Source organism: Eurosta solidaginis, chromosome 3 (genome assembly GCF_040869045.1).
Source record: "Eurosta solidaginis isolate ZX-2024a chromosome 3, ASM4086904v1, whole genome shotgun sequence".
Lineage (NCBI taxonomy): Eukaryota > Metazoa > Arthropoda > Insecta > Diptera > Tephritidae > Eurosta > Eurosta solidaginis.
The window spans coordinates 443,062-469,394 of NC_090321.1; the positions used below are offsets into that span (position 1 = coordinate 443,062).

Consider the following 26,333-nt stretch of genomic DNA (forward strand, 5'->3'; position numbering starts at 1 on the left):
AGTTTTTTAGAAAAGAATGCAATGGGCTCAATTTTATTATTGTAATTTTGTTGTATAACGCCCCCAATCGCTGTGTTAGATGCATCTACTGTTTAAGATAATTTAGCATCTTTGTTAAAATGATTTAAGAATATCGTAGATGCAAATTTATCCTTAATGCATTCAAAAGCTTCATTCGAATTCTCGTCCCATACCAAAGTTTTGTCACGTTTCTTATTTACTTTGTTAATTAGATCATAAATTTTGTTTGTAAATTCTGCTTGTTTTGGAATGTATCTATGATAATAATTTACCATACCAATAAATTTCTGTGCCTGCTTAACTGATTTTGGACGTTCGAAATTGCGAATAGCTGATACCTTTTCATCAGAAGGTCGAATGACTGTTCCAGAAATGTTATGTCCTAAAAAACCTATATTTGTTACACCAAAAGTACATTTACTTGGTTTAATGCTTAAACCGTACTCTGTAAGGCGTTGAAAAATGATATGTAAATCTTTTAAATGTTTACTTGCAATAAGTAAGTCGTCGATGTAAGCATATACAAAATCTTAGTCACCTACTACCTCATTTATGAATCTTTGAAAGGTTTGTGCAGAATTTCTAAGTCCGAAAGGCATTCTCATGAATTCAAACATACCGAAAGGAGTTGTAATAGCAGTTTTATAAATATTGTAACGAATTTGCTGCAAATCCTCTTATTTGCCCTTTTGCTAAGTTCGTATCACTAAACTGTTTAATAAATAACTCCAATATTGAATAATGGAAAAATTGCATTTATTAAAGTGCTTCACAATAACACTTATACTTTGCAACTAGCTGGCTTAATAACCAAACTGAGATCTTAAATGAAACTGACTTTCAAAATAATACTGCTCTTGCTCGCTAGATAGCGTCTTAATCGAAACTGCTTGATAGCTCAAATCAAACTGAATTCCAGCGCCTCTACATTTGCTGCCTTTTATACTCTTTGATTTCAACGTTCGCATCTTCTAGGCGCTTCCAGAATCTACTAGTTGCCATCAGCTCTCAAACTTCTCAGCTGTAACTACAATTGCAAGATTTATAGCTTCTCTCATTGCATACTTTCAGGAGTATCTTAGATATATGCATGTCTTTGTGCATTGACTCTCCACTGCTCGTATACGTACATGGTGCATATGTGTAGACGCAATTATTGTTTCGTTTATGTAGATACATAATGATTGAATTATTGATGTGAATTCACGTCACTGCTTAGCATCGGCTTAGAGATAGCAGCACCCCTTAGTTTTGCTAATATTCGTAACAATATCTTCTTCAGCCATAGGAATTTGGTGATATGCCCTAACTAAATCAATCTAATTTTGAAAATATATTTTTATTACGAAGGTTGATATTAAAATCTTGAATGTGAGGTAAGGGATAACGATGAGGAACAGCTACAATATTCAACCTTTGTGTCCTCTCTAGCTATTATAGTAGTCTTTAATTGTCTATGAAACCTTTCAACCATACCATTTCATTGAGGGTGATATGCGGATGTTGTAATTTGGTGACTACCAAGTAATTTAGTTAACTCTGAAAACAATTTCGATGTAAATTGGCTACCTTGATCAGTTGTTATCTTTAACGCAACTCCAACCCGAGAACTATATTCTATAAAAAACTTATTTGCAGTTGTAGATGCTGAAATATCTTTTAATGCATATGCCTCAGGCCAACGGGTAAATCTTTCAATAATCGGTAAAATATAGCGATGTCCTTTCGAAATAGGTAATGGTCCAACTATATCTAAATGGATGTGCTCAAATCTATTTTTGGGGATTTGAATTTTGACAACAGGGGATTTTGTATGACGATAAATTTTAGACTTCTGACAATTAAGACACTCTTTTGAGCAAACATTAATATCCTTATTCATATTAGGCCAATAATATTTTTTAACTATGAGCCGTCGTGTAGCTCTTGTACCCGGATGTGCTATTCCATGTAAAATATCAAATACTGTCTTTCGCAAATTACTCGGTACAAATGGCCTAGGAGTTTCTCCTGAAATTTCACACCAAATATTAAAATTTAAAATGGGAATATTAATTAACTTTAAATTTAGATACTGAGAATCAGATACAAGTTGATTTGAGTCATCATCTTTTTGTTGTTCAGTTTGTAAAATTTTAAAATTCAGTTCTGTATTACATATTGCATTAACCTCAAAAGGGCTAGATAGCGTATCTGCTATAACATTGGATTCGCCTTTAATGTATTGTATGTCATCAGTAAATTGTGCTATAAATTCCAAGTGTCCGTTTGTCTAGGACTTCGTTGTGTTTTTGAATTTAGAGCAGTAGTCAAAGGTTTATGGTTATAAACTGTAAATTTTCGTCCTTCTAAAAGATATCTAAAATGTTTTATATTTAAATAAATCGCCAATAATTCCCTATCAAAAGCACTATACTTAATTTCAGTTGGAGAAAGTTTTTTAGAAAAGAATACAATGGGCTCAATTTTATTATTGTAATTTTGTTGTATAACGCCCCCAATCGCTGTGTTAGATGCATCTACTGTTAAAGATAATTTAGCATTTTGTTAAAATGATTTAAGAATATCGTAGATGCAAATTTATCTTTAATGCATTCAAAAGCTTCATTCGAATTCTCGTCCCATACCAAAGTTTTGTCACGTTTCTATTTACTTTGTTAATTAGATCATAAATTTTGTTTGTAAATTCTGCTAGTTTTGGAATGTATCTATGATAATAAGTTACCATACCAATAAATTTCTGTGCCTGCTTAACTGATTTTGGACGTTCCAAATTGCGAGTAGCTGATACCTTTTCATCGGAAGGTGGAATACCTGTTCCAGAAATGTTATGTCCTAAAAAATCTATATTTGTTACACCAAAAGTACATTTAATTGGTTTAATGTTTAAACCGTACTCTGTAAGGCGTTGAAAAAGGATACGTAAATCTTTTAAATGTTGTTCTTCGTCTTTACTTGCAATAAGTAAGTCGTCGATGTAAGCATATACAAAATCTAAGTCACCTACTACCTCATTTATGAATCTTTGAAAGGTTTGTGCAGAATTTCTAAGTCCGAAAGGCATTCTCATGAATTCAAACATACCGAAAGGAGTTTTAATAGCAGTTTTATAAATATCTTCTTCAGCCATAGGAATTTGGTGATATGCCCTAACTAAATCTAATTTTGAAAATATATTTTTATTACGAAGGTTCATATTAAAATCTTGAATGTGAGGTAAGGGATAACGATCGGGAACAGCTACAATATTCAATCTTCTAAAATCACCACATGGACGCCAATCATTCAACTCTTTTTTAGGTACAAGGTGAAGTGGTGTTGCTAGAATTTGAAGGCCGCAAAGGCCTGTTTTAACTAAGAAATCAAACTCCGTTTTTGTATTTTACCGGATCTAAGCGCCTGGGCTTAGAAAATGGAAGACTACCTTCTGTTACAAGTCGATGTACTGTTGTATGTTTAACAGGTTTAGTATAATCTGGTTCTGAAATAAGTGACGGAAACTCTTTTATCAATTTTGTAAATTTATTGTCAACCACAAATAATTTAGGTAATGGAATATCACAAAAGTAGGATACTGTATTAACTGAGAGATTGGTTAATGGATCTACTAAACGTTTATGTTTAATGTCAATAAGAAGACCATATTTACAAAGAAAATCCGCGCCAATTATTGGCTTGACTATATCCACAATCAAAGATGTAAAAGGAAATTTACGTCTTAAACCTACATTTACATTTAAAAGCCTTTTTCCGTAAGTGGCAATTGTTGAGCCATTAGTGCAGTGAGAATTATGTCTGAAGGTTTTGAGGAAATTTAGACGCGGGTAATACCGAAATTTCTCCTCCACTATCAATTAAAAAATTTCGTATGTTTTGTCTATCAAAAATAAATAAGCGACGCGGTTAATACCGAAATTTCTCCTCCACTATCAATTAAAAAAATTTGTCTGTTTTCTCTATCAAAAATAAATAAGCGACGCGTCGAAAATTCTAAATTTCCGTTGTTCGTCGCTGCAACAACGGAAGAATTTAGTTTGTTGAATCTTTGTTTTTGTTATAAGAACAAGGTTGTTCACAACTTCTAGCATTATTTCCAAATTTGTAGTGAAATCTACACAACCAATTTGGATTATTACGCGAGTTAGAACGATGCCTAAAAGAATTTCTAAAATTATTCCTAGAATTAGAACGCGCCCTAGATTTATTCCGATACACTTCTGTTTTAATTTCTGCTAACTCCAAAGAAAGTTTCTGAAAACTTTCACACATTAAAGAAGTGGTTTTAACTAAATTGTTCAACAACCAAATTTTGAACTTTTGTATCTGAATTTGTGTTTACTTCAAAAATGTTATCTGCTAATTTTGTTAACTCATTAATATTGTCACAACTTGAGCTAGTCAAAATGGCATTTAAATTTTTGGGAAGTTTTCTCAACCAAATTCTCTTTAAAATATTTTCACTAAAATTCGAACCGGCTAATAAAATTAATGACCGATAAAACTCAGAGGGCTTTCGATCACCCATCTCAGAATCGTTTAAAATTTTATCAAGTTTCGAATTTTCGCTAAGTGAGTGTCTTTCTATCAACACTTTTTTAAGTTCAGTAAATTTGTTATTAAGGGGGGGATTTTGGATAAAATCTAAAATAGTTATTATAACTTCCTGCGGAAGTGCTGTAATGATGTGTTCATATTTAGTGTTTTCTTGTGTAATGTTTTTAGTACTGAATTGTGTTTCGGCATGAATAAACCATGCTTACGGACAATTAGTCCAAAATTGTGGAAGTTTGACTGATATAGCACAAATTTCAGAATTATTTTGATTTGCATATGGATTTATTAATTCTTCTTGAGAAGAATTATTCTGTAAATCAATAAGCGAATCACTTAAATTTTGTTTAGAAGTGTGTGTATTGTGTCGTGGAGAATGAAACATTTTAACTAAATTGAAGAAGGAGTTTACAAATTTAGTGAAATATTAAATATCAATATTAAAAATATTTATATTTTATATAAACTGTTTAAATAAACAATATATATATATATATATATTTAACTTAGAACAAACCAATCTCAAAATTATTCTTCCAAAATTTTTGTTATTTTTTTGTTCCAAATTTTGTTCCCTTTTAAATTGTGTAATTGCTTTAAAATTGATTGATGAAATTTGACGATGGTTTTAATATTGTGCAATGGCTTTAAAATTGATTGACGAAATTGGACAATGTATTGTGCAATGGCTTTAAAATTGATTGATGAAAATATATTGTGCAATGGCAAAGGATTTCAAGTATGATAGTAGTTTTTGAAAATGCACTCCGCTGCTTTCAAAAAGTTTAGTTGTGCAGTAGTATTTCTCCCTTTATTGAAATTTTCCAATTTTCATTATACATTGTTTGGTCATTGGTACTCCATTAAATTCATACAAAACTACACTCAGTTGTCACTGTTATTGGTATTTTCTAGTTTTAGTTGTTGTTGCCACTGCTCCGAATTCAATTAAATACGCGTTCTATGTATGTAGGTATATGTTAATGATTGGATCGCTGATCGAACTGTTGTTGATGTTTTTAAAGTTTATATTTTTGGTATTTTTCTTTCACTTCTGGCGAAGAGAATTTGCAATAATACAAAAACAAGTTGCTCTCCCGTTAGTTTTTTTAACTTTTTTTTTTAATATATTTTGTTCGGCGAGCAGTTACGATCAAATGTGAATGCCGTTTTGTCTTCAGTAATTCAACTCACGAGAGCGTTTCCGCTGATTTTATTTGATTATTGCCGTTGTGTCGGTATGTGTTAGAAAATTCTTTTTCAATACTATTTCTTTTTATGTCCACGCTGCTCTGCTCCTTTCTCCAAAGTTAGCTGGCTTGCTTTTTCTTTCGCCTTTCACGTTGTTAAAAAAAAAAAATGCACACCACACAATTTTTTAAAATAGGCAGAGATCGCCAATGTGGAGATTGAAACCACTTTTTAGTTTTATATATAAAGAAACCTTTATTCAATAAAGAATACGCCTAAATGTATGCGTCAGATTCTTTCTAAATTTTTCACCATCATGAAAATTTTTGAAAATTGAAAAATCAATATTGAAAATTAAAATACTGATAAAGCATTTTTAAAATTACAAAGTTCAAAGTAACTTAAATACAAAGTTAAATAAAAATAATACGAAACCTACACGCTTAAAATTAGATTTTCGTCAACTCCCGTTATTTCCGCAGCATTTGAAGGGCATTGGAAAAACGACTGGCTGTGTTGCCATCGTTGGTCGTCCCTAAGCCTTGTTTTGGAAGATTTACTAATAACCCCATGTCTTTTTTAAATCTTTTTTTCTCTCTTCAACAATCTTTTTTTCGGTTCCTTCAAGAGTTTTGTTCACTTGCAGGTGGACTTCTGCCGACACATCAGTAATAAGAATTGATTCTTTTGGAGGATATCATGCAATTTTTTCTTTTCTAAGGAATTCATATGCTGGGTAAATATCAGTATAACTTTATTTAGCCCCAGATCGTATTTTTAAATACATACGTTTTGACTGTAAACTTTCGATTTATGTGTAGAGCTACTGCCTCTTCTGGAGTATATTTAACTATCACTGAGGCTGGACGAGTAAGGGCGTGTTATACTTTAGTTGCGTCTGCATTTTTATACGAATAGTAGGAAACAAGTTTAGATTGAAGCGTATAAACGCGGATAACAAGATTGCTGGTCTTATGAATTCAAAACATTTAAAATTTTTTATTTAATTTAACATTATCCCACTATAACATGAAAAACTAATTCCGGTTCAATTAAAATCACAAAAATGTATATTTACGAAAATTAACATACCTCAAAAAATAAAAACAATATAATATTTTAGCTATTGAAGTATAACTCACAGCAGGCCAGCAATTTAAACTTTCACATTCAATGGCAAAAATTCGAGTTAAAACTTTTTCTCAATTGATATGCTTCCAAATAAAGCTCCGTTAGTCGATTCAACTTAGTTAAAATTGCCTATTTTTTCGCTTAATTATGCATTTCTAAATAGAATTTCAAAATAATTTTTGAAATTCAATAATATACTTTTTTTAATTAATATTTTCTAGAACATGAAAATAATACACTGTGCGGCGCCTGCAAGGCAGATGTATTTTCACTGAGCAGTATTTATGGCAAAAACGCACTCGGAGTGTTTGTTTTTGTTTCGCCTCCCCTACTAAATATTGTAACGAATTCACTTGCAAATCCTCTTATTTGCAATCCTCTGCTAAGTTCGAATCACTAAACTGTTGAACAAATAACTCCAATATTGAATGATGGAAAAATGGCTTTTATTAAAGTACTTCACAATAACACTTATACTTTGCTACTCGCTGGCTTAATAACCAAACTGATTAATAACTCAAATGAAACTCTACTATTGGCCGCCAGATCGCGTGCTTAAGCAAACTGATTGATAGCTCAACTCAAACTGAATTACTTTTTACTTGCTTGTGCCGCTTTTATAGTTTACGCTGCATACATCTAGGCTCTTCTATTTCCAGAACTTACCAACTATTTCGAGTGTTTATAGTTCTCATATAGTTTCTACTTGTTTACAATTTTCTACTTTCCAGCGTCTCTCAGATGTATGTGAGTTTGTAGTTTACAGTCTCTCGCACACACACATAGGCGTATAAGTAAATGCATCTGTGTGTGACATCTCTTTCGGCTGCCTTATATATGTGTATACATGATTTGATTATTGACGTAAATACTGCTTGGCATGGCCTTAGCATCGCCTTAGTGATGGTATAGCTTAGTGATGCTAATATCCGTGACACTGCCCTCCACCTAAGTCTGATCGTCCCGATCAGACAAATCTCCTAATCTAACTGCCGCTAGCATCTCCAAATATACCACTCTTCTAACCCGTGGTTTCCCAGTGGTTTGTATGCGGTAGATGGTATCACTGATCTTCTTCACAACTTTGTACGGGCCTTCCCAACTGCACAGAAATTTAGCTGTAACACCTTTCCGCCGGTGAGGGTTGTTTAACAGTACCAAATCTCCCGCCAAGAAACCTTCCCAATTAAAGTTCTTGTCATGCCAGTGTTTCATCTTACTACTCATTACCCTGGGCCGTTCCTTCACACTCTGTTGTTTGGTCAATGAACCACTTCGTAGAGCTTGCGCTGGACGAATTTTCTTTGCATAATCGGTATCGTTCCCACATTTTACAACAGTAGTGCGCTCCGGCTTGAAACTACCCTCGCATTCTTTCTCGGAAATTCGTTGCTTCGTTTTCCTGCGTCTTTTAGGTTTTGTCAATGCCAGTGTTTCTCTCGCAGGTACTTTTGATTTTGATTTATTTGGCCCATTCGATCTATCAACTTTTGCCTTTGACTTTCGTGGTCTTTGTCGAGTCTTTTCCACCAGTACCCGATTACTGCTGAACCCTTTTTCCAAACTAAAGTTAAGTGGTATGTCCTGGTTCTTATAGCGCATAATTTTTCTCCGCATATCGATCCTGACGTCATGGTCAACCTCCACTCCCAATATTACTTCATCAACGAACTCCGCCACAACGAATTTGTGTAGAACCATGACTTTCCCAATTAATACCTCACATACCACTTCGCCTTGGACTAGATTATATTCGCCTGTGACCGTACGCAACCTTCCTCCAGGTAATGACTTTACTCTCCTGTAGACCAAATCAGATCGAATCGAGGAATGAGATACCCCCGTATCTACAGTCAGTACACGCTCTTTACCATCCACATTCCCTCTGACGGTAAGACTGCTTGATTTCCTTCCAATTTGCGACACAGATATCACAGGACATTCAATAGCCGGGGCAAGTTTTCGTTCTTTACATTCGACACGCTCTTGCTCATTTCCGCCAGCTTTGCGTTTACGGCCACCCACATTGTTGGAACTATTAGCACCAAGATCGCAATGACGTGCAATGTGACCTGGGTTGCCGCACTTGAAACATATAATAACTCCGGCATTCTTCTGTTGAGATCCCTTCAGTGCTTCCAAAATTGTGTCTACCCACTCTGGCCTTTCTACTTCCACACGGCGTGCTTTGAAAACTGGCTTACACAGAAGCGACGCTGTTTCCTGAATCAGAGCTTGTGACACCGTTTCTGCGAATGTTGGCTTTGGGTTTGCGTATGTAGATCGCTTTGTTTCGGCGTCCCGTATGCCATTTATAAAGCTCTGAATTTTTACCCTTTCAGTGTATTCCACGGGTGCGTCCGCATTCGCTAAATGTGCTAGCCTTTCAATATCCGACGCAAACTCTTGCAATGTTTCACCAGGCCTCTGGAAGCGGTTCAGCAACTCCATTTGGTATATCTGTCTCCTATGCTCAGTTCCGTATCGTCTATAGAGCGCCCATCAATGCTTCATAACAGTTCCGTTCGCCCTCTGGAATGGTTTGTAAAATCTCAGATGCAGGCCCTGTCAACGCCATGAATAATGCGGCAACTTTATCTTCCACATTCCAGTTGTTCACTGCTGCGGTCTTCTCAAACTGTAGCTTAAAGACCTGGAAAGGAACAGAACAGTCAAAGGACGGTGTTTTTACCTTTGGATTACTCGCTGAAACTGCTGGACGATTTAGTTGTAACTGCTCGATACGTCCTCTCAAAGCATCCACCTCGGCCTCGATTTTATCCTGTCGACCACTGAAGCCTTCATGAAACTGGGTTAGTTTTTCTTCCATATGCCTTCCAGTTTAGATGATATACGGGCTTCCTCCTCTTCTAGTTGTGTGGAGATCTGAGATGATATCTGTGCTGACGTTTCCGAAATACGTGTCTCCTGTGATTCAATCTTCGCTGTTATACGGTTCTCCTGCGATTCTAGTTGTGATGCCATATATGTCTTCTGCTCTGCCAGTTGAGATGACACTGTCGATGTTTGAGCAGATATTGCAGCTAAAATCATGTTCAAGTCTGTACTGGTAACCGTCTGCGATGTTTCGTTTTTCTCTTCAATTTTTGTTGTCTCCTCGCCATCAAGATGAAAGACATACTCTTCCACATCAATTCCTTCTGCTTTCATTGCCTCTCGTAGCCGTGCCTGAAGTTCGAGTTTAACGCCGCTTGTATTCAATCCACGGCTCTCCAACTCCTTCTTCAGTTGCGGGATCTTCAATTCACTTAACTTTGCCATGTCCTTGTTGTCCTCTGGAATTTATTCAACAATTCCTCTTCTGACACCAATTGTAACGAATTCACTTGCAAATCCTCTTATTTGCAATCCTCTGCTAAGTTCGAATCACTAAACTGTTGAATAAATAATTCCAATATTGAATGATGGAAAAATGGCTTTTATTAAAGTACTTCACAATAACACTTATACTTTGCTACTCGCTGGCTTAATAACCAAACTGATTAATAACTCAAATGAAACTCTGCTATTGGCCGCCAGATCGCGTGCATAAGCAAACTGATTGATAGCTCAACTCAAACTGAATTACTTTTTACTTGCTTGTGCCGCTTTTATAGTTTACGCTGCATACATCTAGGCTCTTCTATTTCCAGAACTTACCAACTATTTCGAGTGTTTATAGTTCTCATATAGTTTCTACTTGTTTACAATTTTCTACTTTCCAGCGTCTCTCAGATGTATGTGAGTTTGTAGTTTACAGTCTCTCGCACACACATAGGCGTATAAGTAAATGAATCTGTGTGTGACATCTCTTTCGGCTGCCTTATATATGTGTATATATGATTTGATTATTGACGTAAATACTGGTTGGCATGGCCTTAGCATCGCCTTAGTGATGGTATATCTTAGTGATGCTAATATCCGTGGCACTGCCCTCCACCTAAGTCTGATCGTCCCGATCAGACAAATCTCCCGATCTAACTGCCGCTAGCATCTCCAAATGTACCACTCTTCTAACCCGTGGTTTCCCAGTGGTTTGTATGCGGTAGATGGTATCACTGATCTTCACAACTTTGTACGGGCCTTCCCAACTGCACAGAAATTTAGCTGGAACACCTTTCCGCCGGTGAGGGTTGTTTAACAGTACCAAATCTCCCGCCAAGAAACCTTCCGAATTAAAGTTCTTGTCATGCCAGTGTTTCATCTTACTACTCATTACCCTGGGCCGTTCCTTCACACTCTGTTTTTTGGTCAATGAACCACTTCGTAGAGCTTGCGCTGGACGAATTTTCTTTGCATAATCGGTATCGTTCCCACATTTTACAACAGTAGTGCGCTCCGGCTTGAAACTACCCTCGCATTCTTTCTCGGAAATTCGTTGCTTCGTTTTCCTGCGTCTTTTAGGTTTTGTCAATGCCAGTGTTTCTCTCACAGGTACTTTTGATTTTGATTTATTTGGCCCATTCGATCTATCAACTTTTGCCTTTGACTTTCGTGGTCTTTGTCGAGTCTTTTCCACCAGTACCCGATTACTGCTGAACCCTTTTTCCAAACTAAAGTTAAGTGGTATGTCCTGGTTCTTATAGCGCATAATTTTTCTCCGCATATCGATCCTGACGTCATGGTCAACCTCCACTCCCAATATTACTTCATCAACGAACTCCGCCACAACGAATTTGTGTAGAACCATGACTTTCCCAATTAATACCTCACATACCACTTCGCCTTGGACTAGATTATATTCGCCTGTGACCGTATGCAACCTTCCTCCAGGTAATGACTTTACTCTCCTGTAGACCAAATCAGATCGAATCAAGGAATGAGATGCCCCCGTATCTACAGTCAGTACACGCTCTTTACCATCCACATTCCCTCTGACGGTAAGACTGCTTGATTTCCTTCCAATTTGCGACACAGATATCACAGGACATTCAATAGCCGGGGCAAGTTTTCGTTCTTTACATTCGACACACTCTTGCTCATTTCCGCCAGCTTTGCGTTTACGGCCACCCACATTGTTGGAACTATTAGCACCAAGATCGCAATGACGTGCAATGTGACCTGGGTTGCCGCACTTGAAACATATAATAACTCCGGCATTCTTCTGTTGAGATCCCTTCAGTGCTTCCAAAATTGTGTCTACCCACTCTGGCCTTTCTACTTCCACACGGCGTGCTTTGAAAACTGGCTTACACAGAAGCGACGCTGTTTCCTGAATCAGAGCTTGTGACACCGTTTCTGCGAATGTTGGCTTTGGGTTTGCGTATGTAGATTGCTTTGTTTCAGCGTCCCGTATGCCATTTATAAAGCTCTGAATTTTTACCCTTTCAGTGTATTCCACGGGTGCGTCCGCATTCGCTAAATGTGCTAGCCTTTCAATATCCGACGCAAACTCTTGCAATGTTTCACCAGGCCTCTGGAAGCGGTTCAGCAACTCCATTTGGTATATCTGTCTCCTATGCTCAGTTCCGTATCGTCTCTATAGAGCGCCCATCAATGCTTCATAACAGTTCCGTTCGCCCTCTGGAATGGTTTGTAAAATCTCAGCTGCAGGCCCTTTCAACGCCATGAATAATGCGGCAACTTTATCTTCCACATTCCAGTTGTTCACTGCTGCGGTCTTCTCAAACTGTAGCTTAAAGACCTGGAAAGGAACAGAACCGTCAAAGGATGGTGTTTTTACCTTTGGATTACTCGCTGAAACTGCTGGACGATTTAGTTGTAACTGCTCGATACGTCCTCTCAAAGCATCCACCTCGGCCTCGATTTTATCCTGTCGACCACTGAAGCCTTCATGAAACTGGGTTAGTTTTTCTTCCATATGCGCTTCCAGTTTAGATGATATACGGGCTTCCTGCTCTTCTAGTTGTGTGGAGATCTAAGATGATATCTGTGCTGAAATTTGTGCTGACATTTCCGAAATACGTGTCTCCTGTGATTCAATCTTCGCTGTTATACGGTTCTCCTGCGATTCTAGTTGTGATGCCATATATGTCTTCTGCTCTGCCAGCTGAGATGACACTGTCGATGTTTGAGCAGATATTGCAGCTAAAATCATGTTCAAGTCTGTACTGGTAACCGTCTGCGATGTTTCGTTTTTCTCTTCAATTTTTGTTGTCTCCTCGCCATCAAGATGAAAGACATACTCTTCCACATCAATTCCTTCGGCTTCCATTGCCTCTCGTAGCCGTGCCTGAAGTTCGAGTTTAACGCCGCTTGTATTCAATCCACGGCTCTCCAACTCCTTCTTCAGTTGCGGGATCTTCAATTCACTTAACTTTGCCATGTCCTTGTTGTCCTCTGGAATTTATTCAACAATTCCTCTTCTGACACCAATTGTAACGAATTCACATGCAAATCCTCTTATTTGCAATCCTCTGCTAAGTTCGAATCACTAAACTGTTGATTAAATAACTCCAATATTGAATGATGGAAAAATGGCTTTTATTAAAGTACTTCACAATAACACTTATACTTTGCTACTCGCTGGCTTAATAACCAAACTGATTAATAACTCAAATGAAACTCTACTATTGGCCGCCAGATCGCGTGCTTAAGCAAACTGATTGATAGCTCAACTCAAACTGAATTACTTTTTACTTGCTTGTGCCGCTTTTATAGTTTACGCTGCATACATCTAGGCTCTTCTATTTCCAGAATTTACCAACTATTTCGAGTGTTTATAGTTCTCATATAGTTTCTACTTGTTTACAATTTTCTACTTTCCAGCGTCTCTCAGATGTATGTGAGTTTGTAGTTTACAGTCTCTCGCACACACATAGGCGTATAAGTAAATGCATCTGTGTGTGACATCTCTTTCGGCTGCCTTATATATGTGTATACATGATTTGATTATTGACGTAAATACTGCCTTAGCATCGCCTTAGTGATGGTATAGCTTAGTGATGCTAATATCCGTGACAATATGTTTATGAAACATTCATATTTGTAATAGCATCCACCTCGTGTATTGGGTTGGGCAACCTGTGAAGCAATAAAGCTTTATATTGCGCTTAACAACCCCTTGAATTCTAACATGCGTCGCTTGTCGCAACTTTTACCAGCTAAAGATTATCCTTACCTGCCCTCTGAGAAATCCCAGATCCACCATGGTGTTTTAGCTTTTCCCTTGAATATTTTTAGAGGTTAAGCTTTTTTATATGCAGCTCCCATCGCATTTGATAAAAGTTTATAGGATTTCTCCAGCTCCTCTACGGTCGTAACCTCTTTGAGTTATTCAAGTATTGCTTGTACACATTTCTATAGGAACGCTGCCTCTATGTTAACTTTATGTACTTACTTATTCCATTCGGCATGATAACTGGCATCTTTTTCCTCATATGCAGCCATGGGAGTTGAAAAACTCAAAATAAAGTTTAGTATTACTAGGTGGCAGAGATTGTAAGGAATTCAATCAACTTGGAATACGGTCCATGCTTTCCCATTCATAGAATAACACATATTCAGGATAAATATTTTTCTACACAAAGCAGCATCTGAGTTATAGAAAATCCATTTCGAGTATGTGGAATTTCGAGTAATCCGGAATATCGAAAAAGTAATATGCTCCGGTGGGGCTGCAATTAAAGGAATAATTATTCCAAGTGGGGTGCATTGTTGTTGCTGTTGTTGTAGCAGTGCTTCGTCCCATCCAATAGGTGCGACCGGACACAAATTGTCATCAATATTATCTAACGAGAGTCTGAGGAAACTTGCTGTTTCGACAGAGTTGATGTTAGAGGCGTTGGTTCTTCATCGCAATTGAAAAGATAGTTGGCGTCATGTGTCGGGGTTGCTTCTGGATAAGTAGGAGTTTAACCTATTACACTATCTAGATCGAAGTTCAGCTAGAGTGACGCGCGTCTCCTTGGGGAGGTTGCTTTCCTCGATTCTGGGTAATTGGCTTCAAGAGTGGGGTTCTCCAGGCGATGCCTGGCATAGTCCGACGCCTTTTTGTGGATGTCTCTGGACTGCATTCCTTAACAACTCTGTTAGGTGGTATATTTATATTTTATCTTTTCCTCTCGCAGGTCACACGAAAGTCACGCAAAATCGGTTGCTCGAACGAAGCATTACTCAGTCCATACAATGTGGTTTTAATTGTAGCCGAATGTCCAGTGATAAAATCACTAAGTAAATCATTCCTTCTGGAATTTTTAATTAGTGGTAATAGGGAGCTAAAAGTTCCAGGTAAAACACATGGGCCAACATTTTCTGGACGCATTGAAAACATTTATAATGGCACTGTGACCTTTGTTACTGAAGCCGAGTTGCCACAAGTTGCAAATACACCCTACCTCATCATATTTTACCCAGCACGTCTCACTTTACGCTACCAATATAACGCTCTTGAAATGCTTCAAAATAATATGCCAATGATGAAACGTTTTCTATTTCCTGATCCAATGAACACACCAGCGACTCCCGATGTTAGGTAAGTGAAGGGTTTCATACGGTGATTTTTGTTTTTGAATATTTATTTGTAATTTTACGATGTTCTCACCTGAGGTTGGCATTCTACAATAAGCAAATAGCTGCCAATCCAGAACAAAAGCAAGCTGTCCAAAACATCGTATCAAGCAGCAAGGTCGGTCATATACCAGCGCCTTTCATTATATTCGGCCCACCTGGTACAGGCAAAACTTCAATAATTGTGGAATCCATACTGCAAGTACTATTGCAAATACCTGATGCCAAAGTGCTTGTTACTGCTGGTCCGAATTGTGCTTGCGACGAAATTGCTCTCCGTATTTGTACTACACTCGCATTGGGCAAACAACCACGCAAAGAAATATTGGCCCGTGTATATTGTTGGTCACAAGAACGACGACGCGAAAATATTAACAAACTGTTACTTGAATATTCGAATATGTATGATTGGCATTTCTTTCCGGATGTTGAATTATTGAAAAAATATCGTGTGGTGGTTTGTACATTAGGTGCTGTCGGCAAGCTAACTACCGGAAGTCTTCAACAGTTTTCTCATGTTTTTCTCGATGAAGCAGCGGCCTGTTCAATGTCTGAAGCTCTAGTTGGTTTGATGGGCGTGTTAAATGAAAAATCAAAACTAGTTATAGCTGGCGATCATATGCAGTTGGGTGCGATATTGAACTCAAAACGTGCCGAAGAATTAGGTTTGGGTACTTCGTTAATGCAAAGGCTTTTGGATCGCAAATGTTACAACATAGCAGAGGTAAATGGCAGTTATGATCAACGCATACAAATACGCTTATGCCGTAATTTTCGATCGCATCCAGCGATTGTTAATCTGTTCAGTAGTTTGTACTACGAAAATAAACTGCAGCCGATGGCAGACGCCGGTAAAGTTATACGTACTTTTATCGTAAATTGATCCTTGATAATGAATTATTTAATAAATTTTCAGAAGAGACGAACTGGGCAGCTAAGTGGCAATTTTTGCAGGATCCCAAATTTCCCATTATATTTCATGCAGTTCATGGAAAAGAAGAAGTTGATCCTGAAAGCGGCAGGTAACTCAAACCATATTTTGTTAGCATTATAGGTATAGTTTTTTTTTCTTTATTGACAATAAAATTTTATTTGATTTACAACAATTTTCTCAAAAAAAAAAATAATAAATAAACAATGTTTTTGCGCGAGAAGATAGCTTATCTCTTATGTAAAACTATTTGCCATCAATATTTATGAGGATACATAATTTATTTATTTAGTAAGAAAAATAAATTAAAAAGAAAAGAAATTATTTAGCTGTGAAATAACGTATTATAAGTAATGCATGTTTTGAGTCCCATTTCCCTATATCAGTAAAAGTAAAAGAAAAAGTAACAATTACATCTTACAGCTGAATATTAAAATTATATTTTGCAAGAAGTAGGCATTTGACTTCAGTTTTAAAGCTTTGCAGATTTCTTGCATTTTTAACTTCATCTGAAAGTTAAATAATTTTACATCATAGTGTTTTATTGATTTTGCACATCTTTCTGTTCGAAAAAGACGTGGTTTGATATAAATTATTTTTTATTTTGTAGAACGCTATTAGCGTCTGAGAGATGCAATATTTGCGATAATCTAGCCTATTACAATATAACAGCTCACTTGATGTCCTCCGCGGTAAATTTAAAATGTTTTTAAATACTTTATTTACGTTTATACGTTTTAGATCTTAAACTTACATAAGGAATTATTTAGCCCAATTCTAATTCCCTCGGAATTTTGCTCTTGCGGATTGTTTTATCCCGCGGAAAAAGGAATCTCGAATTTTCGAAGCCATCTGTTTTGCCAAATGGCATTTTGTTGTGCATTTTTATTTTGGTTTAAGAAACCAAAAAGTTTCATTAGTGTTGCGAATTTGTTTAAAATTGAGAATAAAATGAAAACAATGCACAGTATTGCATTTCATATGGTGTTGGACGAAATGAGTAATGAATTGGTCCCACATTTTCTGAGTTCAACTGCTCTTTCGTGATACGCCAAATCTCTTTAAACCCATTTAAAAACCTTGCGCAATTTCTGGATAGCTGCATCAAATTTACTAAGAGCTCTTCCGTGGCTTAGTTATATACTCTTCGACTGGATAGCTGCATCAAATTTACAAAGAGCTCTTCCGTGGCTTAGTTATATACTCTTCGACTTAAAATAAAGAGTATTGTGGTAGAATATGAATGCATTCAAATTTGTACAAACAAGTTTTTTTTGTAAAAGAAAGAATTTACTATTTTGTGCGTTACCTCTAATTTTACAAATTAAAAAATTACTTAAAAATGCAGACAAATCTCCCTTTCAATCAGACCTGTTAAATAATGATTATTAATGGTAATGATTACCCGTTTAATTGATTATTCTCTTTAAAACCCATTTACTGATTACTTGCCATTATCTTCAATTTTTAATGATTACTTCAGTCATCGACTGATATTCGTCGCGTAAGGTTGTGCGTACAGTGAGTGATTTTTAGTAATATTCTTCTTTCTTTATTCTCCTATTTGGCGCATAAATACTTTTCTTTATCTCTTCGGAAATCCAGTTCTCCCTGCTGATAAAACTAAGTGTGTGAATAACATGACCCCATTGAGGTCCCCCTCTTGGGGATATCAGGTTTTCACTGTTATCCTCAAGCCCAAAAAATAAGCGGAAAAAGACTCTAAACTAGTGGACCGTGCCTCCACATTCCCACCTCTTAAACCCATAAAAAAAGATAACCCTAAATATCTTGTCGCAAGTGCTATTAATTCTAATAAACCGCTTAACAAATATTCATGCTTTGCAGTGGACAAAGCATTAAAAAACATTAGTAATGAAATTATTAGCATGTCGGAGCTCATATACGGCAATTTGTTATTGTTTGTGAAAAACAACGAAATAGCAAAGAAGTTTATATCTACAACAAACCTCATCGGAGTGTGCAATGTTAAAATAGAGCTCACACAAATCTTAATTGTACAAAATGTACAATTTATGCCCCGTGCCTAAACGACATTCCAGATGAGGAAATAATTGAAAACCTAAAGACCAAGGTGTTGTTGTGCTATATAAATTAAAAAAAAAAAAATATTGATGGTAAACCGGTCCCTAGCGGAGTTGTGTTGCTGACCTTTGACATGTATCAGCTACCTGAAAAATTGATATCTCGTGGTATACTACTAAAGTTAGGCCATACCAAAGAGGATAAATATAATAAGAGACGTCACTCGTTACTTGTAGCCGTTTGCTTAATGTTTTCTTCGAGGTAGTCGCTGGTTTTTTTTTTTGGGCGAGATGTACATAAAATGTCCATGTTCTATACATTTTCGTGGGGTATTTGTGTTTATTTTTTCACTGTATTTAATTATTTCATTCATTCTCTTTCCAAAAATCACAGTTGCGCAAGGTGCCTACACGGCATGGATAAATGCGAGACAATTAAAAATGTCCCTCTTAGAAAACATTAGGCATCAATTTTTTTAATTTCCAGCTAGTTTCTCGCCACTCGTAGCAGACTGGTGGCATTATTAAATTTATCATCTTTGGTCATACTACCCAAACCCGATGAGATGTAAGTATTGCCAAGACCTTGGTCATACAGCTAAGCGTTGTTCAAAGCTGCCTTCATGTGATATATGCACCCTTCCACCTCATCCATAACACACCCATTAACTGCACCGGTCCCCACTCCGCTTCTGATAAATCATGCCCTAAGTTCTCCCAAATGAAAGAAATTATCAAGATATAAACCGACAAACTATGCTCCATGCGAGAAGCAATAAAAACATACAAAATGCAAACTCCCGCTCCCCTTACCACTCCTAATCTTTCTCTTTCTGATATAACTAGAAATATCTCTAACATTCAACAGCTTAACAACAACTTCAACCCAGCTTCACAATCGTCTAACATTGAAACTATCTCGAATACCTCTCTTAACATTTCACAACAATATACAGAACCACTCCAACAATGCAATATTCCTAACGGTAAAACCTCAGTGGAAAAAACAACCAACAAATCAACAACGCATTCAACAATAATGAACAATGTATAATAAAACGGAAAATATAGAAAACAAAAATCACCAAATAAACGACGTAAACAATTTTCAGACAATGTTATTAGTCGATGGCAACTATTGTATTCGCAAACTGCTCTCAATAAATGGCTTGAGTATTCTGGATGAGATATTTTAATGTACTTAACCCAATTAATTAATTATGCCAATTTGTAGAAAAAAGAGATATGTTGCTAATACGTATAACAAAGTAGGCATTGACGGTGGTGGAAATTTTTTAAAAATACGCATTTCTTTGATCGACGATAAGGAGTTCGACGAGGCAAGTGAAAAAAAAGATCCCGACAGTCTTATCGAAATGGCGTAGATGTGCATTTTTTAAGTTCTAGTGTCAAAAAACTATTTATCATTGGAATAGTTGAATCAACTCAAGAAAATTATGAAAATGTTTCACTATTATGGACGGTATTAAAGCTTCATAAATTTAAGTGTAAAATCGCAACAGACTTGAAATTAGCGAATATTTTAATAGGCATTATGAGTCATGCCAGTAAATATCCTTGCACTTGGTGTACAGTATCTAGTGACGATTTAAATACGTGCGGTACGCTTAGAACACTTGGCGATTGCTTAAAAAATGTTAGAGCTTGGGAAGAAAACGGAGGTAAAAGAGAACACGCTCAGTTTTTTAAAAATTGTGTAAACAAACCAATCTTTGATTTTGATGAAGACACATTGAAATAATAGAGTTGATTCCACCTCCGGAACTTCATCTCTTACTTGGCGTTATAAATAAACTTTATGAAACCATGTTGAAAGAATTTGAAATAGAAAGCAATGAATGGGTTAAAGAATGCCATGTAGATCGTGAAGTTTACTTCGGACAGTCTTCATTTAACGGCAATTCCTGCAAAAAATTGCTTAAAAATTTAGATATTTTGAGAAGAATTTCAGAAAAACATGGCTGTAAATGTATAAAATATGTTCAGTGTTTTCAAGATTTTGGTCTAGTAGTTAACTCTTGCTTTTCGCATAATCTAGACCCGCAATTCGAAGTGCATATTAATAAATTTAAAACAAGTTGTGAGGACTTGGAAACTAGTATTACACCTAAAGTTCATGCTGTAATTGAACACGAGCCTTACTTTTGTTCAAAACATGGAAAAGGACTCGCTTTTTGGAGCGAGCAAGCTTTTGAATCTGTGCATGCAGATTTTAAAAAGACGTGGGTTAAGTACAGTGTTAAAATATCTCATCCAGAATACTCTAGTCGTTTATTGAGAGCAGTTTGCAAATACAATAGTTGCCATTTGTAATTCAAATAAATTGGAGAAACTGATTAACGAACTTTTGTGGTTTCAAACAAAAATATGCATTATTTTGTAAATTTTGTTTAAAGTAACTGTTTGCATTGTACGTAACGTAAAATAGATTACATTATTTTTTGCAAAGAAATATGATTATTATTGCGTTAAATATATTTCCCTATCATTAACGCGTATGAAAGCTTTAATTGCAAAAATTAAAAAGTTCAAATGACTCTAAAAAAGCGCCGAATATGCGATTTCGCGGATGGCTTTTTTTGACACTAGGCACCTCCTAGAATAAACCCACAGAAAAATTTCCCGGGTGGTCGGCAGAAAAATTAAATTTTTTTAAAACCCACCGTGACTTACAAAACGTTGATTTTTTGTTTATAAATCTTTTAGAAATAAGCGTCAAGTAATCGAAACGGCTCCTTGCTTTTAAGCTTATAAATGTAAACATATAAAAAATTGCTAAAATAAAGCTTTTTATAAATATTTTTCTAATGCTTTTTTGTAAAGATAGTTTTTATTTCAATAATTTATACGTATAATACATGTGCACGCATATATAATTTCATACATTCATTAAATCAAGTCTAGCTGCGAATTCTTGGAGAATTCAAGAAGCGGCTTAAATCCAGCCATTCTCTTTCGTATACAAACGTTTATGAAAATCATTTAAAAATTTCCAAGTTGAAAAAAGTTGACAAATAAATGTTTCGTGTTTTTTTGTAAACATTTACAATACACTTTCACAGTTAAAATATTTATAAACATTTACCCTCAACGCTTACAAAATGTTTTCTGAAAAACATTAAAATATATTTAATATTGAAAACGCTTATATATCGTTTAACAGCAAGGGGTTGTGTAGCGCAGGGTTCAAGGGGCTGTGTAGCGCAATAGATAGCTTCTCCAACCCAATTGTCGACCTCACCTTCGAGCGGCGAATCCCGTTTGAGAAGTGTTTCGAGGATTGGAAGAAGCGCTGGCACAAGTGTGTAAATCAAAAGTAATCAAAAAAGGCTGAAACTCCGGTAATAATTCATGGTGCTGAGCGAAGTTGTTGTGTTCGACTTTGATAAATGATGTAAGTTTAATTGGTCTTAAGTATCGTGGTGATATAGCGATTTACGAAATGTTTTGAGGAATCGATATATTAAAACTTTTGAGCTTTTTGAATATTTAAAAATAAAATTTGAAATATATAATATTATATATTTTTATAATATTATTAATATATGGAAATAATTATTTTATTCTTGAAAAAGCTTTGTAGGTGAAATAAAATGCATAGCGTCATAGACGCGCACAATATATGTCGTCTATGCATCAAGATCTACACACGAAGCGACTTTCAAGCTTCTATACAAAAAGCAAAAATTTGGTTTAAAGATAATGAATTAATTTATCAAGGCTATGTTCTTTATTGAAACAAATTAAGGCTTGATTCAGATAATGAATTAATTTATCAAGGCTATGTTCTTATCGAAACAACTTAAGGCTTGATTCATATAATGAATTAATTTATCAAGGCTATGTTCTTTATCGGAACAAACTAAGGCTTGATTCAGATAATGATTTAATTTATCAAGGCTATGTTCTTATCGAAACAAATTAAGGCTTGATTCAGTACGTGTGTTTCTTAAAACACTTTTCTTTTTTTTTTTTTTTTTGTATTCTTTAAAGGCTGATCAAACAAAACAAAGGTTTTTCCCCCTTTCATATAAATTATATGAAGGTAAAGTGCACATTGAGCTACTAAGCACTAAAGAAAGCTGAAAATGTGCTTCCGGGTTCGAATACTAACTTCGTAATGATATTAAAAATTAAAAAAAAAAAAAAGTTTTCTTAGCAAAAATACGCATTACTGCCGTCTGCAGGATGAAAATATTCACCCTTATCGCGAGTTTTATTTTCACCCGAAAATATTCACAGTTTTCGTTCACCCTATCGCAGAGGGTGGCGAAACAATTTTTCTTGTTCGAAAAAGATTTCACCTTATCGGCAACTCTTTGTTCGGGCGAAATGAACAGCGGGGAAACCCAAATTTGTTCACTTATATTTTACAGGCGAACGAGAGGTAAACATAATGTAAATAATTTTTTGGTTTGAAATTTGATACTCTTATAATTATATGTACTTTTATTATTAGAAATAAATCAATAACTAATGCACAATCGGAAGCTGAGTGGAAAAAAGTGAAATTCCTGTATTGCTAAGTATGTAAATTCTATTTTTTATGACAACGTATTAGTCGGCCAAGTTATCCATAGTAGACAAAGCAACGTTCCAAAATGTTGAGCACCTCACTGAAACAAGATTGGCTAAGACCCACTTCATGGTCCTTTCCAACGCCTTTTCCCTATGCGAAAAAACGGCGACATGTACTCAACTTTACAATTGGTGGAACTCCAAATTTTTTCTTCAATGGTGGCAAGGAGTTGGTAAGAATATCTAGCAAATATTAGAATGCCGGCTTGTTTAGCCTGTAATATTGGCGAAAGCTAATTGAAAAAAAAATAACTTGTTATTCAAAAGTGCTGACAATAGTAATTCTTAGCTTACAGTGAATCATTCAGCTCCAAAGGGTTAGAACTGTCCCTTAATTGCCTCCGAATCGCTTTCACATTTATATTCTCCCCGCGCTCAATCAATACCAACCTAATTTCAAAACTAAACATTATTTTATAAATTTTTTATTTCTATTTTTGTTGTATTTTAAGGAAATATATGCTTGTTAACAAAATTTACACAATTGTAAGTAAATTATTTGTTCACTGCCAATTCACAATAGAGCATCAGCTGTTTCGAAGTGAACTTTTGTTCGCCGATAGGCGGAAAAAGTTCACCCGAACAAAAGAAGTGAAGGCGAACACTTCCGCGTGAACTTCGCGATAAGGGTGATTATTTACTTTAATCCGTTTTAGCAACTGAAAAATATCCGCTTGGTTTGTAGTATAAAAAAACAGAAAAACAAAAAAATTGCAGCATCGACCGATTTTCAAAGCAATAGGCAAAATACTTTTATGAGAAAGGAATCTTATCCCCTGTTTTTTTTTCTTTTTTTGTTGTTGTAACATAACAGAATAACATTGGCACAGACTGTTTAGTAAATGTGTAATTATATATATATATGTATAATAATGAGATATGTCTACATAGTTCGTTAGATATTCGAAATTCGTCCACACATGATATCATGCAAAATACTTTTTTGAGCTATTGTATATAAATATTTCCCATTTTCAAGCATTTCTAATTGGCCCGAAATTAAAGTGGTGTTTGACTATGTGAACAATTTATTGGAAAAAGGCTTAGGAGATGGACGCAAGTTGGAGGAAACTGATATTGGTATAATTACACCATATCGTAGTCAATATATGGCTATTCAGGAAGAATTAAATGCAGCAAGATTATTTCAAATCGAAGCGGGTTCTGTAGAAACGTATAGAGGCAAAGAGAAAGCAATAATAATCGCATCGTTTGTGCGATCCAAATCTAAAGGTTTGGGTTTCCTAAGTAACGTTAAGGTGAGGTGCATAAAATGATAACCACTGTTTATATACATAGCTAACTTCTCAGTATTTTATTTTTCTTCACAGCGTTTAAATGTGGTACTTTCGCGTGCTAAAGCATTGCTCATACTCGTTGGAAATGATAAGAAGCTCTGTGAGAATCGAAATTACGAGTTTGTCATAAAGCAATGTCAAAGTCGAGGACATTTTATACTTGCTGCCGAAGCATCTAAGAAACAATGAAAAATGTTACGGATTTTCACATTTATTTCAAGTATATAATAAGCGACAACAGGCGTGTTTATATGCATTTAAAACTAAAAACTGATTTTTAAAGATGATTTTTTTTTTTTTAATTTAATTACAATGAATATAAGACACTTTTATTTTTTGGTTAAATTTGATTTTTTGACGATATAAATGACGGCTGCGATAGTGTAGAGTGTGTTTTGGCCCTAATAACCGAGGATCCCCGACTCACTTCTAAGGAAAAAATGTTTATCTGCCTTGGAAGATGCATAAAAGCGGTTGGTTGAAAAAGTAGCACACCACAAGTTGGACACAAAGTTCGGCCTTACCCTTATCGCGCCAAATTACCTCGAAAATCTGTCGACGCATGTTAGGCAATAAGTGTAACCGCGTGACATGGGAAACGGCCCGACGATGTCCACATTAAGATGTTCGAAGCGTTTACTGGGAACGGCAAAATTCTCCAATGCACTCTTAGTATGCCGCGCGACCTTGCATCTTTGGCAAGCGGAACAACACCGGACCCGTGCTCTTATATCCTTGCTCATTCCTTTCCATACGAAACTATTCGCTATCAATTTGACCGTTGCTCTCGCTCCCGGGTGTTCGAGGCCGTGAGTGGCATCGAAAACCACTTGCCGCAGGGACTTTGGAACGTATGGCCTTATCCTCCCAGTCGAATGTTTATATTTTATTAAGTGTAACGCCGTGTTACCATCATCTAGTAACTCTTTTAACTCCTCGCACCCTTGCTGTTCGTCGTGTAGCAGCTTCGTATCTAATGGCGAAGGAGCCGTGAATGTCGCAATCCTCGACAGCATGTCGGCTACGATATTTTGAGCTCCGCTAATGTTACGTATATCAGTAGAAAACTGACTAATGAAATTTAATTGTCGTGTCTGTCGTGGAGATAACTTTTCCCAACTTTGCTCGAATGCTTGGACCAAAGGTTTGTGATCTGTAAAAATAATAAATTGCATTCCCTCCAAAAAATATCTGAAGTGTCGAATTGCTCTGTGTATAGCCAGCAGCTCCCGGTCATACGTACTGTACCTTGCCTCTGTCTTAGTGAACTTCTGTGAGAAAAATCCTAGCGGTCGCCACTTGCCCAATGTTAACTGTTGTAATGCCGCTCCCATTGCGGTGTCAGACGCATCCGTTGTTAGTGCTATGGTAGCTCCCCTCTCTGGGAATACGATTAGTGCCTCTTTCGCCAGCTGTGCCTTGAGTTCTTTAAACGCCCTCTCGGAAGTCGCCATCCATTTTAACTTGGTCCTATCATGTTTTTTACACGGACCCATCATCTCCTGCAGTGGTGTTTCTGTGGCTGCTGCGTGCGGAAGGAATCGACGGTAAAAATTTACCGCGCCCAGAAACCTCCTCAATTCATGAACCTCCGTTGGTTTTTTTAACTCCAGGATTCCCTGCACTTTACGAGGTAAGGGGGAAATGCCCATTTTCGAAACCAAGTGGCCAAGGAACTCTACCTCCGGCAAACCCACCTGACATTTCTCCATATTTACGACCAGACCTCTATCGCGATAGCGGTCGAACAACTGTTGCAAATGTTTGACGTGTTCTGCAGCCGAACTCGAGGCTACTAGCACGTCATTGAGATATGGAAAAGCAAACTCTAAGCCAGCCACTGTGTCATCCATGATCCTTTGAAAGGTCTGGGCCGCATTTCTAAGTCCAAATGTCATGTACTTGAATTCGAAAAGTCCAAAAGGTGTTAGAATTGCCGTCTTCGGTATGTCTGCCGGGTGCACCGGGATTTGATGATACGCTTTCTTACAGTCGATTACTGAAAAATTTGTTTTACCGTGTAAATCCCCAAAAAATCATGTATGTGACGTATAGGGTACTTATCTGGAACAGTTTTCGCATTCAGTTTCCGATAAT

At 36.3% G+C, this 26,333-nt stretch overlaps 1 protein-coding gene across 1 annotated transcript in view; it reads left to right on the forward strand.

The window, feature by feature from the left end:
* LOC137243047 (putative helicase mov-10-B.1) overlaps positions 1-24,581 on the forward strand; it is a 139,886-nt gene extending 115,305 nt beyond the window's left edge. Inside the window, exons 5-9 of the mRNA XM_067770215.1 lie at positions 14,925-15,328; positions 15,403-16,214; positions 16,280-16,385; positions 23,918-24,197; positions 24,270-24,581. Coding sequence (XP_067626316.1) covers positions 14,925-15,328; positions 15,403-16,214; positions 16,280-16,385; positions 23,918-24,197; positions 24,270-24,425 — 1,758 coding nt within the window. The 3' untranslated portion in view covers positions 24,426-24,581. The remainder of the gene's footprint in view (positions 1-14,924; positions 15,329-15,402; positions 16,215-16,279; positions 16,386-23,917; positions 24,198-24,269) is intronic.
* The last annotated feature ends 1,752 nt before the right edge of the window (positions 24,582-26,333 follow it).